Source organism: Callospermophilus lateralis, chromosome 13 (assembly GCF_048772815.1).
Source record: "Callospermophilus lateralis isolate mCalLat2 chromosome 13, mCalLat2.hap1, whole genome shotgun sequence".
Lineage (NCBI taxonomy): Eukaryota > Metazoa > Chordata > Mammalia > Rodentia > Sciuridae > Callospermophilus > Callospermophilus lateralis.
In genome coordinates this window covers 49,341,132-49,357,644 of record NC_135317.1, presented here as the reverse complement: position 1 = coordinate 49,357,644, position 16,513 = coordinate 49,341,132, and the positions used below count along the sequence as shown (strand labels likewise).

General features: G+C 39.0%; 1 protein-coding gene across 2 annotated transcripts in view; it reads right to left on the bottom strand.

Annotated features, from left to right (window-relative positions):
• Positions 1–1,103: 1,103 nt before the first annotated feature.
• Fam107b (family with sequence similarity 107 member B) overlaps positions 1,104–16,513 on the bottom strand; it is a 197,422-nt gene continuing 182,012 nt past the window's right edge. For both annotated transcript variants that reach the window (XM_076831395.1, XM_076831396.1), the window contains 3 exons: positions 12,117–12,300; positions 4,279–4,429; positions 1,104–3,741 (listed from right to left, as the gene is read on the bottom strand). In XM_076831395.1, coding sequence (XP_076687510.1) covers positions 3,625–3,741; positions 4,279–4,429; positions 12,117–12,300 — 452 coding nt within the window. In that variant the 3' untranslated portion in view covers positions 1,104–3,624. The remainder of the gene's footprint in view (positions 3,742–4,278; positions 4,430–12,116; positions 12,301–16,513) is intronic.

The following is a 16,513-nucleotide window of genomic DNA, read 5'->3' as shown; positions in this document are numbered from 1 at the left end:
ATACATTGGGAACCTGGGTGCACAAACCCCAGGAGCAATGAACATATCTTCAATAAAAATCTAACAGCCCTTTTTACTACTTTCACTGGGAATTACTATCATTCCAGAAAATCAAGGGGCAAATAGGGAGACCCTCAAAACACTTCCAGTTGATAATCAGACTAATTTGCTCAGGTGGAAAAAAGAAAATAGAAATTATGATTTAAAAGGCTAGCACATAAAGCTTTTATTTACTCTCAAGACCCTAGAAATAAAATAAGTTCATTTCTTAAAGTAAATGTAAGACTAATGTTTTAATGCTTCTTTTAGATATACTACAGCATGTAGTATGTTAAAACTCACTTAACACTTTATTGGCCCGTCTTCTTTCAAATATATTACTATTGTAAAACACACATACATTAGTCCAGCAAAACGGTTTCAAAACTGTCACCATGTAAAACCTTGAAGCTACTGTTCAAATCATTTCTGGAATCCATATTCTGCATGGGTTTTAGGGCTCATGATATACCTTAGAGATAGCAGATCTACTCTGCTAAGTAGGCTTTGAAAAAACAAAGAAACCAAACAAACGAATGAAAAATTAGTCCAGAGACACTAGAAGTTGGGTAACTGAACACTTGAATAATTAATTTATGGTTGAAAAATAAAATCATAAAAGCACAATTATCAAATAAAGGGACCTGAGCCTCCAAACTATTTTAAACAAGAGGATAATGCAATCATGAAATAGTTTTCCAAAATAACTTCTTTGATGAAAACATTAATCTGTGTAAGAAAAAAAAAATTTCAGAATCACTCACAATTATACTAGCTCACAAGCACTAAAAACTGGCCCTTCTCAAAATGCTTCTCCATTGGTCCTGTCAAGCTACCTAAAATGCTCAATCTTTCCTTGCAGGACTTAGCATGAACTTATTTGACATACAAATTCCCAGCCTGTATAAATGCAGATGACAGGACATTTGCAGGGAAGGCTGTCAAAGACCATGGTCACCAAGGGAGACCCTGGAACTACCTTCTGATCTCTGAATTGAATATAGCCGCATCCCGTTCTGGACATTCACCTTAAACAGATCAGACAAACACAGCTGCATGGTCCAAGCACGTGGTGATTTTTATTAAGAATAACTTTGGTTCTATGATTTCCACCCTCAATTCTGTAATACTTTCCATTAAAAACAATTATACAAGAGCAAATACAAAAAATATTAAATTATGAAAACAAATCCATTAAGGCTCCCTTTATATATATTATATACACTCAAACAAGGCAAGATTGTTCAGAGTAGAAGAATAAAGTCAGCTGTTATAGCTTAGAAAGCAACACTACTTTACTATTAAGAGACTATAAAACACTAAACTATTTTAAGAAAACCACGGAATGGAAAAATGGAGCCATTTTTGTCAAATGGTGGCTCCAAGCACAGAACTGCTCAGATGTTCATGAGTCCTCAGTTTATAGTGCTAGGTACAGGAGAGACTGAACACCTTTTAAACACAGTTTGTGGGCCTAGCTGACCAGATGATGTCAAAGCTTCCTTTCCTATACACTCTGATACTGAGCCACACCCATCACTCTACACCATGAGCCACACCCATCACTCTACACCATTTACAAGTTCTCTTTAGGTCAGACCTTGTAGTAGAGCTACAATCAATTCTGCAGATCTTAGTGCAATTAGAAGGGAAATGCTTTTTTAATTAACTTTTTCCCAGTGTTGAATGAATCCTAAGGAAGTTCTAGGAACAGAATTGGTCCTTCCAGCCCTTGAGATTTTTGTCAAGTGGCAAAACTGCTTCAAGGAATAGATCTCAAGATCAAAATCCTATTAGATAAGATAGGAGCCAGTCCTGAATCTTCACTTTACAGACCACACCATGAATCCACAAACACAGAGCAAGAACTCTAATCAATGTGCAATGAGGAATGTTCTTTCAAGATGATCACTTACCTCACTTTCTTCTCTCAAAGGGAAGAATGATAAGAAAACTGTCACCATTCTAATCTTCAACAGCAAACTATTTTAGAGCAACCTCAGCATGTCATATTTAAATAATATTTGCTGATAAGACAAATAATCCATTTCAGGTGTAAACAGCTAATATATTTCTCTAACTAGCAGTATATTATCATTTATTTAATCTTAGTTTGTTCACATTGGGACTGAATGTGGGCCTGTTGATTACTAAAACTAAAGCATCTTCCACAGAAAGCTAATGTCTACTTGCTAGTTAAGGATTCCAAAGCTCTGAATTCAACTTTCTATGAGTTGTAAAGGAAGTATAAAAGCCTCTGATGTACAAAGTCTACGAAGAACAGACTAAATCCACAAGAATTCTTCCATGTCAGCAGTATAAAATTAATTTTGCATGAGAATTTGTTATTATTTGCAACTTGGATGTCTCTGAATAGCATGCTAGTTAACATAAGGAAACTGAGTCCCTTCTCCCTGCACCTCAGTTTCTCCTGAGAGATGCAATACAGTAGTCGTCAACATTATCCTTACCAACAGCATCACGCTGAGAGAGTGGTAAAAATTTTCCTTCATAAGAAAAAAAAAAAAGAGTAAAGAAATACACAATCATTAATCAAAAAGTTTTCAAAGCTTGGATTCTACTAATATTCAAAATGTACAAACCAAAAGCCTCCTTGAGATCAATTGATACTTGTTTCACATTAAAATACCTAAAGAAGGCCTCACCATCCTGCTCCTGATGGGAACTTTCCCTGCACTGTGCTCAAGAGAAATTAAGATTTTTGTACTCTTTACTTTTGACACTAAAGCTGGGCTATACAGACTATTTCTGTTTTCCAAAGGAATGAGGATTTTTTCTTTTCCTGAAAGAACTATCTCAGCAAGAAATTTAAAAATAAAACTGAACTGAAAACATGCTGGCTATCAAAGCAATAAATGTACATGAGATACCTTCTGGAAAGTGGATACCTCCACAAAGCATAGAACTGAAAGGAATTAAAACAGACCAACATGAATCTTTACATGTTTTTATACCTTCTTAATCTATTTCTGAATTTTGGTGCCAACAATGGTAATAGCTGTGCTCAACATTAACATTCTCCACTGTTAATTCTAACATGGGTGAAAGTATAAATTAAACAAGAAAATTTTGAATTCTCAAAATAGAATTTACAAATATTGGATGTAACCGATTAAATGCACTTCTATGTAATCTAAATTATCTTATAGAAAACCAAAAGAAGAAATAAACACATTTTCTTTAGCTCTTCAAAGAAAATAATATTTGCTCCACTGAACTCAGATTAGAAGAAAAACCAAGTAGTGCAGCTCTCAAGAATTTTTTCCAGTGTCCTCTTCCTTTTTTTTTTTTTTTTTGCTTTAAGTCTCTGAACACAGGTCCATTATTCCAACTTACGTGCTGGTCAATGTCCTTCATTTGGCCAATGGGAACTACAATTTTCATAGATAATTTATCCATCCAGACTGTAGCAAAATCAAATCAAATCCTTGTCATAGTCAAAATTCTTGGCTGGCTGGAATTCTCTCCAGGGGCTCTGGCCCTGAGACAAATGCAGAGGAGGCACCTAGACACAGCTCTTGTGGTGATGGCAGGACACACCAGGTCTCCAGACAGTCTCCGCGCCTAGGACTCCTGGGCTTGGGCCACCTCTTGGCCTGTTCTCCTGAGATTGCCTTTCACCTTCACAAACTCCGGGGCATTTTCTTGCTCTTCTTGCAATTTCTGCTTCTCAAGTTCAAGCTAAATGAAATTCAAAACCAGGAAAATTATTTACAAACTGAGAGGCTTTCAAGGCACTCCTCTCATTCCAATGGAAGAAATTTTCTCTTGGTCCCCCAATAGAAAGAAGGAAGGAAAGCAAGGAAGGGAGAGAGGGAGGAAGGACTGATTCTGCAGAGGCAGCACCCAACTGGTTGTTACTATCAACGACAGCAAGAGAAGACAGGAATGAAAAAGTCAAAGCCAAGAAAACAAAATCCCTAGAAGAACACGCAGTTTCCCTGGAGTCCAAGTGAGGCTGAGCTGCATTAAATTACTCCAGTACTCTGTGAATTCAGTGATATTTCTCTGATTTGCCTTTGCCTTGAGTATTTCTTTTAGGTCTTCAATAGAATTCCTGTCTCTGCCTCGAGTGTAATATATGCCATCTGCTGACATTTTGTTTCTTTTCTTTCAAAGCAACAATGTTTGTATCTGATATGTCTGGGAGATTTTGCTTGCTCCAACATCCTCATTTCTCATAAATGAGAAAGAATGCTTTCCCCCAGTCACTCTTACCTGCTCCAACTTCTGCTGCCGTTTTAAAAGTTCTATTTCCAGGTCAGATTTCTTCTTTTGTGCTTCTTCTTCCTTCTGCTTGATTACTTGGTCTCGTTTTCTCTTTTCCATCACCTTCTGCAATTCTGGTTTATTCTGAGGTGCAAGACCCCTGCAAAAAAAAAAAAAAAGCATTAATGAAAATGAGAAAAATCATCATGAATAAAAATGTAATTGAAGGTATCAGCCACAGAAAAGAGGTCTGAAGAATCAGACACCTCTGATACCTACTCCTAAGCTAAGTTAGTGGGGGTGCTCAGAAACTCATCATCATCCAAGAAAGGACAAGAATATCTTCCAAAGAATTTGTAAAATCATTATTCAACAAAAATGTATTGAGCACCTACTATGTGCAAGACATTAGACTATACAAAGCAGGGTGATGGAGATGGGGATAGGTGGGGAAGTACCCTCATGCAATGGGTATGATATGTACCCATCACAGAGAGGTAAATGCCTAGGACCCGAGGAGGCTCCACTGGGGGAGGATTCCCAAGGCATAGCTCTGACCTCATGCATTAATGCAACCCTGTTGAGAGCCACAGCTGAAGGGCCCCCAGCAAACTTCCAGCTGCCAGCTGATGATTGGCTCATAGCAGCCCCAGCAAACTTCTAGCTGCCAACTGATTGGCTCCTCTGCGGTGATGCTCATTGGGCTGTTTCCCTGCCCTTTCACACCAGGGAGCTACTCATTGGGGGACTTTGTTTGGCTCCGCCCACATGACCCAGCCAATTGGCCTCAAGAGCAGGAAGAGTGGGGGAGGTTGAGAGGCTGTGGGAAGCCCTTGGTGGCAGTTGGGCTCTGAGGGTTTTCCTGAGGAGCTGTGTGGTGCAGTGTGTGTATTCTAAAAATAAAGTTTGTTTCTTTTGACAAGTGGCTCGTGAATTGTGCCCAGCCAGACTGCAGCACAACCCAGGGACAGGTTAGCACAAAACTTTTTTCTACCCTAGAAACCTCTTCCTATTCTCCATTTTCAGAACCCAAAAAGAAACAACAGTCTCTGTGACCAAGATTATATCATTTCCAAGGGTCATGGCCAGGCACAGCAATCAATCATCTCCTGTCAGTCTACTGTTCTTTGTGCCTACACCACCTCAGATACATGGTTTATTTATAATGCATGAAATTCAGGCTTCAAGGAAACTCTACTCTTCTGAGAGATAAATTAGGTGGCCATTTCTTTAAATGGGGAGAAATAAAACCAAAATAGGCTATTCACTAGCAACCCTCCATCTGAAATGTTTGAGCCAAGTCAAAGGAAAGACCCATTAACACTTTCTCAAGTAGGACTCCTGCCTATGTTTGATGTCAGCTTAGAGTCACCTTGTCTCTATGTCTGTTATGGTTTGGATGTGAGGTGTCCCCCACAGCTCACATGTGAGACGTGCAAGAAGATTCAGAAAAGAAATGATTGGGTTGTGAGAGAGAGCTTTAACCCAATCAGTGAATTAATTCCCCAACAGGGATGACTGAGTGGGAGCTGAAGGCTGGGAGGGTATGCTGGAGGAGGTGCAACACTGGGGGCATGGTGTTAGGGTATGTATTTTGTATCTGGTGAATGGAGTCTCTCTCTGCTGCCTGATCATAATATAAGCTTCTTCCCTTTGTCACACTCTTCTGACATGATGTCCTGCCTCACCTTGCGCCCTGAGGAATGTAGCCAGCCACTAGGGACTGAGACCTCTGAAATGGTGAGCCCCTAAATACACCTTTCCTCCTCTATATTTGTTCTGGCTGGGTCTTTTAGTCAGTGGTGAAGTAGCTGACTATAATAATGTACTTTGCCATTTCCTTAGGATTTTCTCCAGCCGGGCTTTCTAGAATGCCGGACAAGACCACCTACCTCTTCCTTTTTGTCTCCCCTAGTTATTTACTTTGGCCTGACTCTACTAGCTCATCAGCAACCTCAACTTGATGTTAAAATTTATTAAGAGCATCTAAAATAAAAACAAAATAAACCATAGAACAGGAAACACACTGATTATTTCAGACCATACAGGGTCAATAATGGCTGGTGTCCACACTCATGCTGCACAGATGTATTTATACCTGACTCAAGAGGGGTTCACACTGGGCTGACTACAGACTCAGCCTGGACTCACAGAGGCGCTACACCTGCCCACCACTGCCTGCTCCTGCTGCTCACTGCTAATTTGGAGGATGGGACATCAGCCCAGGCAGTTGTTCTTTGAACTACTCCAATCAACTTAGGAGTCAGTTGATCAACTGGTAAATCAAGTAGAATTTCCCAGAATGAGTGTTCGGGTTATAAGAAAATCAAGAGTATATCTTTCTTAGCTGCTGTCAAAGTCACACAAACACATCTATAAATGAATCTTCAATATTACACTTCCTCGGTAATCTAGAATTTTAAAAAATTCTGGCATCTTTCCTACTTCTTTTTTTAAAAAATCTCAATAAAAATTTTCAATGTAGTTGTTTACAGAGTAAAGATCAGTATGATCTGTCTTTGATGATAAGGATACAAAGACAAAATAATATATATGTCCTACTTTCTCAAATTTCAAATATTAGCAGAACTTTTAATTAAAAAATTAATTTGGTCAAATTTCCAAAGAACAAGGAGCAGGTCATGTTTCGGATTTAATTATAGTTTACCTCACAGTTATCAAGACTGAACAGAAGTATGAAAATACAGACAGAATATTCTAGAAATCAAATCTTTAATCGGCACATTAAAGGTTGCTTTTGAGCACTCTTGCTGTTCAGTTAGAAGAGTCATTAATCACTGGAAAACCTTTCTTAAAATAATCTGAAAAAAGACTAAGAAGCTTCTTCGTTTCATGACTAATAGAAAGTCTTGATTTGACACTATAGACAGAATTAAGAGAATTAAATTTTAGGATTAAGAATTTAGTTATCTGAATAATTTAGATTTCAAAGATTTTTCTTTCGCTGTATTCCACCAGCAAAATTCACTTAAATTATTGTTACATTCTTCTGCAAAACTCACTGAAAGAACTTTGATATATGACACTTTAAGCTGATTTTCCATTGCAGTTATAAATGGGTTTAACTATTCTACAGTATTCATTTTCTGCTCAAAGATTTTATATGATGGTGACAATAAGATAAAATATTTAGTAACAGACAATTCAGGAAAGTGGTGCTCATGTGATAAAAATTCTGCACTTGTAACACTCAAGAAGTAGTCATAGACCTTCAGTTAATATTTTATCATAGTGGGTCACTTAACTTTCTGTGCCAAATGGGAGACATTAAGCACTGCCTGTGTGCTTCTCTAAGTGGATCAGAATGCAGAGACTGTGGAGAGGCAGAAATGAGCACCTCCAAATTTTGTAAATAACAATATTACCCCTTGCATAAGAACACTTGATTCTCTTCAATCAATTCTGACATACATATAACAAGTACTTTCAATTCCTTCATGACTGACAGGGAGTCAAGAGCTAGTGATTTCATACTACCCAAGATCAAGGAATTCTCAAGTCTGCTTCCTGGTCATGGAGCTAGCTGTGACTATCTCAGTGGGCAAAGCCTAGTTTAAAAATTGTGAACTTAATAGGTGCTCTTTGAATCTTTGCCAAAAAAAGTCAGGCAGTTTATCCAGATCCACTAAAAAAAAAAAGCACACCCCAAACTTGCCTCATTAAACAAATCACGGGAGGACCATCTGCATTGTATTCTACACAGTGGTGTCCCTGAGAAGTATGTAAGGTAGTGCCTGCTCCCATCAAGCCCTACCCATTCCTGCACCCAGAGATAACTGTTACTAACAGTTTGATCTGTGTGCCCCCACACTTTCCACACCTGTACAAACATAGGGTTCTCTTCCTCACTTTTCTTCACATCAGCACAACACACTAAATATTCAGAGGCAAACTGGAAAAGCCCATATGTACTGCATCTTCATCTCAACCCCAAGCATGCTCGCAGGCTATGAATGAAGTCAACTCCTCAAAAGGAACACATCACCAGCCAGAGCAGGAAGCTGGGAAGCAAACTATCAGAGAGCACACGTGCCTGACCCCCAAGCCAAACTGCTCCTGGTCTATTAGGTTTTTGTTTTTTGGTGAAAGGGATGGCTGCATTTGGATTTCAGCATGATTGTGAATCTTGGAATTGTCTGGTTTGGCCTGCCTCATCTACATTCTTGGCTTAGCCATTTTCACCTGCATGGATTCAAGTATAAATACTTTTCTCTGTTATTGCTACAACCTCCCCTATCTTTTTCCATGCGGTACAGCAGCAAAGTATTCATTGAGAAACTATTTGTCTGGTAAAGCATTTCTAAAGTTCAGCTGAAAACTTAGGGAGCTAGAAACCACTCACTTAGAAATGTACAAGACAAAGAACCATTAGGGACATGCTCAACTTAACTGGTTTATTTGTCCCAAAATTACTCTTTATAGAAAACTGAATCTCTTAATTTGTTAGAAATCATCTTATTTTTTTTCTTTTCTTAAAAATTAGTCTAATTTGTTATAATATGATAGCAGAATGCAATTCAATTCATATTACACATACAGAGCACATTTTTTCATGTTTATGGTTGTACACAATGTAGAGTCACACCATTTATGTCTTCATACACGTACTTAGGGTAATGAAGTCCATCTCATTCCACTGCCTTTCCTACTCCCACATCCCCTCTCTGCCTCTCCCTCCCCTTTGCCATAACTAGAGTTCATCTTTTCCTCCCATGATCCCCCCTCAATCCCCATTATGAATCAGCCTCCTTATATCAGAGAAAACATTTGGCATTTGGTTTTGGGGATTGGCTAACTTCACTTAGCATTATATTCTCCAACTCCATCCATTTACCTGCAAATGCCATGATTTTATTCTCTTTTAACACTGAATAATATTCCATTGTGTCCATCTTATTTTTTTTAAAAGATGTTTCCAATACTGACATTTCAACTACTAAAAATATAATGCTTTATAATGCCTTCTGAAAACTGCTTTTTTGTACTACTGATAAAGGCCTATGGAACCCAAGAACCTGACAAAGGGTCATAACCATCAGACCTAGAAGCAGACTGTGACCAGGTGGAAATTTAAAGACTGCTACTGGAAACTGAGCCAAATCTAAAAAGATGATAAAATAGAGAAGCACAGGTTCAGAGCTAGAAGATCTCTGAATACTTGTTCTCCTAAGCAGTAACTGTTTTTATCTTATAATCTCTAAAAGTAAATTGTAAAAAAAAAAAAAAAAAAAAAAAAAAAGATTAAACTAACTGCTGCAGAGCTTTGAGCCAAATTTGTAGTTATGTGAGCAAAGGTCAATGCTCCAGGTAAAGTTTGTTTTTTGCTGATCTCATTCTCCCATCTTTTCATTCACTCAACCCTTTCTCTAGTTTATATAATCACTATACTTATCTCCAGAAACTGTCCTAAATCCCATGCTTATTTCTAAACTTTTTTATTCTAAAAAATCTATTGCATGATCTTGAGAGAATCCTCAACAAGAAACAATTCTCTTAATATGTCAAAGTGGGACAATCGAAAGGTAACATGCTGGTTTACTGGAAAGATCACTGGGTAAGATAAAATAAAGGAAGGCCCTTTATAAATTATAGAAAAGGAAACAGGTTTTCATTATAGTACAAACCAGTAATCAAGCCTGGTAGTAATTATTGATATGATGCTTTCTATTATTTGGTACTAAAATAGAAATAAAAACCCCACAGTCTCCAAAGGGTTCATGATATGGAAGAAAAATAAAAGGAAAGTTTTCTTCTGAGCTTGAGAAGTTTTCACCCTAAAACTGACTATGTTTCTAAAAAAGACTCTACTAAACAAAGATTTTATCTTAAAAAAATCTGTTTATATCTTCAACATATGATGAGATATATTCATCTTTTTTGACTTTGAAATATGCCTTTTTTTTCTTAAATACCTTCTCATCAGATTGGAATCTTTCAAAGAAAAGGGGAAAAAGAAATAGGAATTTCCCAGCATGCCACATGGGGAGAAGATGGATGGGACTAGCTGACCATTTATATGAGATGTATTTTAATAGGTATTGTAACACATGTTACTATTTAATTTTTAAAGAAATATATTATTATTCCCCACTTTATAGATGAAAAAAAGATATCAAGAGGGGTTTCTTGGTCAAGATCATAAGGTACATCAAGTTAAATGGTGAACACTCAGGATTCATGACCTCTGATCTCAAATGTCCTCACTACGCCTCAGTGCTTCAGCAAAAGTCATCATTCTTTCAAATTAGTTGCACTGGGCCTGCTAAAGAGTCAGCTATGTAAACAGGGAAAGGAAGAATGGGTCAAAGGCAGACAGAAAGGAAGTCCATTTTCTAGAAAATTTAGAAACTCAACTGCTTAAATCCATATGTTCTGTAGTGATGTGTATCACGCTACTAATTATATATTTTTATAGCTTTTATTTTATTCCTTTTTGTGCTCCTGAGAATTGAACCAGGGCCTCACACATGCTAGGCAAGCACTCTACCACTGAGCCACAACCCCAGCCCCACAAAGTATATTTTTACAGAGTAATTTGCAGCCTCTAATCCAGAAAAGATCTATTTTACAAAATTAGTTTTACTTTTCCTTTATTCTGACTTGGAGCCTTTTTATAGACTTGCAATGAAAATAAAACAAAATAATTTGAGCTACAATATTTCTTAAGAGTTCAACTAAGCTCCATCTTCATTTTACAGATAAAGGTAGGAAGCCCTAGAGGTAGACAATCAGAAAACCAGTAGGTGACAAAATGCTACTCTGTTTTGAAGCCCACTAACCTGATGATCTTCCAATAAAATACAGACAAAATTTCCCAGGCAGGCCTGCTTCCAAATTATGAGGTTTATTTAGAAATGTATATAGTCATGTTTTGCTTTGGGCATGAGAGTACTAAATTCATGTTTTCCATTTTGATTGTGCAGCAAAGACAGGCAGAAGGTAAGCACTTACTAAAAATGATCAAGCTTGTGTTCAATTTAATAAACTTTAATCTAATAGCTCCACAGCACATGCTGGAGACAAAAATGAGGGAGTCACAATCCCATAATCCAGGAGGAGAAAGATATCTAGAAAGACATCCGGGGACAGGAGTCATTAGTTCTGGTAGGCAGGAGTAAACTAGGAAGAACTGCCATGAAAATGCTCCGAACCCTTGTGTTTTGCTTTTTTTTTTTAATTTAAAATTTAAAAATATAATATAATTTAAATTTTAAAATTTTTAAATTTCTCAGGATGACATAACAGGGATGGAAATAAAAATAGAATTTAAGGCAGTCTGTAGAGATAAACATAGTAAAAATACAAATTTGTATATATTCTGTTCCCTTCTAAAAAGTTAATAAAAATATTGATAATTATTTAAAATACAACTTAAAAACAAACAAACAAAAACATAAGGAAGAAACACTCTAATCTATTCACTCTAATAAGGCTCTAGAGACTTCTCCCTGCCACTTACCAATTGCTAATGCAGGCAGGATTTACATTTGATTCTAATACTTCCCCCAAAGCAAGAAGGAAATTCAGAGATTTCAAATTTAAGAAATAACATATTTCTCTTTTACTTGGTTCCCTCTCTTATGTCTTTGCCCCAGCCCTTTGCACCCAAATTTAAGAATGTGTGTGCATTTTAGAAGGAATAAAAACTGAGCTGCAGCAGGGGCTTCACTTCAGGAAGGGATGGCATGGCTTGAAGATGAGAGAAGGGAAGCCTTAAGTATTGTCAAGAAATAAAAACTCTTCAAAGCCTCTGTAAAAACAATCACTGATAAATCTGGTTATCTTAAAATCCCTGTAAAGAAGCCATGCTCCAGAAACTATGGTACCTTTTTTGATTCATAAGGAGTTCTCTGTGAAGATCTTGATGGTTCCGGGATGTTTTGACAGGATTGATCAATTTCTGAGGCCTAATGAGTTCTGGATTGTCATCTTCCATGTAGTCTGGCTCAGCCATGATGTTTCTTGGGATGCGATATGAGTCCTTGGGGCTGGTATCCTCAAGAAGGCCGTCTGAAAGAGAAAAAGAAGACTTACTTGCAGGCTTTTCTGCCAAGACTTCTCTCTCGAAGCAGAAACCTGGCTGTGCCCAGTCCAGCACACTAGACATGTTACCCTCCCAGGTCCACATCAGGGACATCACCGGCAAATCATCCCAAGTGTTTTGAAGGTAACTGGGGAGCACAGGAGCGAGGAACAGAGTATTTTTTTTTTCAGTGATGCCTGAGACTATGGGGCAGAGGAGTGTGGTGTCTTGACTCTAGTCACTGCCTTTCATATTTGTTCTGTGGTTACACAGGATGCTTCCTGCTACCATGTCACGATAGCAATCTTGCAACAAGCATTGGGCACCAGGTCCCTTCAGTCTCAGCAAATGAATCTGCACTGGAAACTCACAAGCCCTGACTGTACATCAAGGTCAGAAACTTCCAGAGCAGTCTAATTTGACCTGAGATGCTCCTGGTCACGTCTCCTCCTCTCTTCACTTGAGCCATGTGGACTTCATCCAGCCCAAATCCTTTCAGCTCTATCTTCCAGTGGCACCTGCTCAGAGGGGCCTGAATTCCTGAGAGCCCTGCTGAAAGCCACAGTTCAACCCCAGCACTTCCCCAAGTGAGCTATGCTACCAAATTTTCTTATTTATGACTGAATGTACAGGGCATGAGTTCCTGAGGGTAAGGGTGACCTGTTTTCATTCCACTGCTCTATCCCCAGGGCTGGACCAGAGGAAGGCAAACAGCAGGGAGGAGGGAGGAGACCTTGCAGCAAGAGCCTTTTGGGGCAGGGAGGGGAATGGAGTCACTGGGGTTTCACAGAAGGAACAACTTGCTAAAGTGCCTGGACAGAGTCCCTTAACCTTTCAGGCCTCAGCCTCCTCTGGTCCTCATTCTTGGTTTCTCTGGAGTTGTCTATTCCATGACTCAAGTATATGTGTACTCCTCAGTAAGAGGAGTTCCTGGGGAATAGGGCATTTGGCCCCCTCTTTCCTACCCTCCCTGTAGCTCCCTAGGGTGGTGCATGACACATAGTGGGTGTCCAATGAATACGAGTCCCATTTTGTGAGACACAAAAAACCCTAGTGGGGGCTGGGGTGAGGTGAACAGGATTGGCTGAGCAACAGGCTGCAGACAGGGGCCAAGGCTGGCATCAGGTCACTGTGGACCCCGAGACTCAACTCGTGGTATGGATCCCATAACTGCTCCCCTGCCTGCAAAACAAACCTGGCCAGTATTTCATGATAATTACAATGCAATTTATGCTCTCCTGTTCGGGTGTGGTGACTTCAACTTCCAAACTGAAAATCAGATACCAGGCCTCTTTACACAGACTAGCTGATAGTGACCTTCTCTACAAAGTCCATGGTACACAATTACTTACTGCCTGGCTAGTTCCACTCCCCTAGATAAAGAATGATTAGAGAATAGAGGAAGGCGTGGGAGGAGGAGGCATATCCAAACAGCTCACACCCAACACTACCACCTTCCCCACTAGTACCAACAGCAGCATATGTGTACTTCTATCACAAAATGCATTCTGACACAGGTTAACCACAAGTTTCTGTCCTTCTCTGCCAGAGCAAGAAGAATTTCTTCCCCAGAATTTTAGATACCCAGGCCAACCAAATGCCTGATACAAGGCACTGAATAAATGTTAAACTAAATGAAATCTAGACTAAAACGGAGCTCCTCCACGGATGAGCTCCTAAATGCAAGTCGGTGCCACTGAGGTGGCCCACAAGCACACAGCTAAGAAGGGTGTGACAGAAAAAAGATGGGGGCAGGATGAACAAGGGGAGGCAGGTTGTACATCCTTGGCCTCCAGCACATGTGAGGGTGGGAGACACTAGAAGAGAGCAAAGACATGTTTGCAACTAAAATAAAAAAGCACAGGCAGCAGCAGCTGCTAAAAAATCAAAGCAGGGCCTGAGTTTCGAAGACACCAACAAAGTCTCCACAAATCCCTGAAGTGTCCCCAGACACTATTGGACTCTTAACACATCTGACTAGAAACTATACAAAGTGGCAGCCAGCAATCACAGAGAGCTTTGGATACAGCACATGCAGGTACAAAACCACATTTGATTCTGGCAATGACCTTACAAATAAAAGAACTAGAACATTTACTTAACAGACAATAAAATGGGGAAATAAAATTTAAATCCTGTGCCCACTTATATTGCCAGCAGCATAAAGCTAAAACTAAAATCAGTGTCCTCTCATCTTAAAACCTGTCTCTCCTCCAAACTATAATGTTTTATATTTTTATACCAACAACCTGAAAATAAGGCAAATAAAGAATCCAAAGAGGAAGTCAATTAAAGAAGAACTGTAGCTACATCTTTTGTTTAAATATTTATATCACTGTATATCAAAGACTCAAAATTACTGAAGGATAAGGAATATGTGACAAGTTACCCCAAACATTCCTTAGAGACTACCCGAGAATGCCTGCAAACTTAACCAAGTAGATAATTACAAACCTTGTTCATGGTGAGTCAGGGAACCCATCACAGCCAGCCTGACCAATATGCAGTCCACAGTCACCGTGCTCCTTGCCTTAAACCTCAACTGCACCCCGCACACCTCTACGCAGTCAGTGGTCTAAAGAGTCAATGGCAATTTCATTCTAGTTAATCAGTAGACAATTGTGGCTACAAGGTTCCATAAAAGGACCTATTTTTCAGCTCTAACCCACAGATAATCTCCATGACACCAAATCAACAGAAGACTGCCTCCGAAGGTCACTGCTACAGTGGTTGGGTTTGGAATAGACTGAGGGAAGGCAGGGAAAGAATCAGGGTGCTGCTAGCACAACCCTCCAGAAGAGGTTCAGCCCAGGATGGCTGCAGTGTGGGTGATGAACAGACTGATGTTTGACTTCACTTTTTAGATTTAGTTTCCTCAGAGTCCTTTTCCCTCACTCTCCCAGCATGCCTCTGTGAGCTCTGTTCCCTCCAGCACGCATGATCACCCTCTTTCTGCTCCATTCTTGGATCTCCATAAAGCCAAATCTCTCTGTCTTTTCAAATCCAGATAAATGTCAGCTCTTCCAGTAATTAAACTATCCAGCCTCTAACAACAATGGAATTTTCTTTGTTTTCTTTTCCTAGTATTCATTGATTACCATCTTGTGATTCAGGATTGGAACATAAATCTTACCATCCCTTTTACCACAAAGACCACTCTGGTTACACCTTTCTTCTTCTTCTTCTTCTTCTTCTTCTTTTTTTTTTTTTTTTTTTAATTATTGTATTTGTTCAGTGTGTTACTTCAATAAAATAACAAAGTCATGGGTTAACTAACAGTAGAGGGAGCCCCTGAGCTGCCTGGATATTAACTAAGTACAGCACTGAAAGAGCTGGTAGGCCAGGCAGAGGGTTCTGTACAGAGCATCAAGTAATCCAGAAGCCTGAGAGGAAAGATTGACAGAGAAAGTCTGGAAGTGAAAGCACTTTGCAAGGTGGTATTACTACATGAAACATCTCCTAGAAATAAGCACAAAGACTTTCTTGTCATACTCTACTGGCCAAGTCACTGATCCGTAAAGTAACTTTTCAAAAAATATCAAATCAATGAAAGAAAACTAGGATCTGTTCAATGAAGGAGAAATAAAACTGATTTGAAATCTTAGATACAGCTTACCTTCTTTGAACCTCAATTCCCCATTTTACAATGAATATCATTGCAAGAATTGATTGAAACATATTTGTAGGTACTCTCTATATACAATTCCTGACAAATAGGTGAGCAATCAGTAAGTAGAAGTTATTACTAGCCAAGCTATGCCACCAACACCATCAAATGTTTTATTAAGAGGTCTCAGTAACCTTGAATACAAAACTATTTCTCTCTAGGCCTTGGATTCTTCAAAAACACAAGTTCAGTTGAAATACCCATAGACTTTCTGGCTGGTAAATTCAATGGTTCCCAGGTGCATTCATGCTACAACCCTAAGCTGCTGGAAAGCACAAAAAGGTTTATCACACTATCAAGGTGCTCCATTCCATGGCTAATGGTTCTAATGGCTCCAACGAGGGTGTTGGAGTGTAGCAAGAAAAAAAGGCCTTTTATGCTGTGGTGAGGTGAATGGAACTCCCTGAAAGATTTTAGGCAGCTGAATAATAACAGAATTACATTTTAGCAAATACTAACAGCATGCCTAAAAATGCCACCCAATGAGAATTCTGCTTTTAAGTTCTGCAAATGAAAGTCATTACTAAACTTGG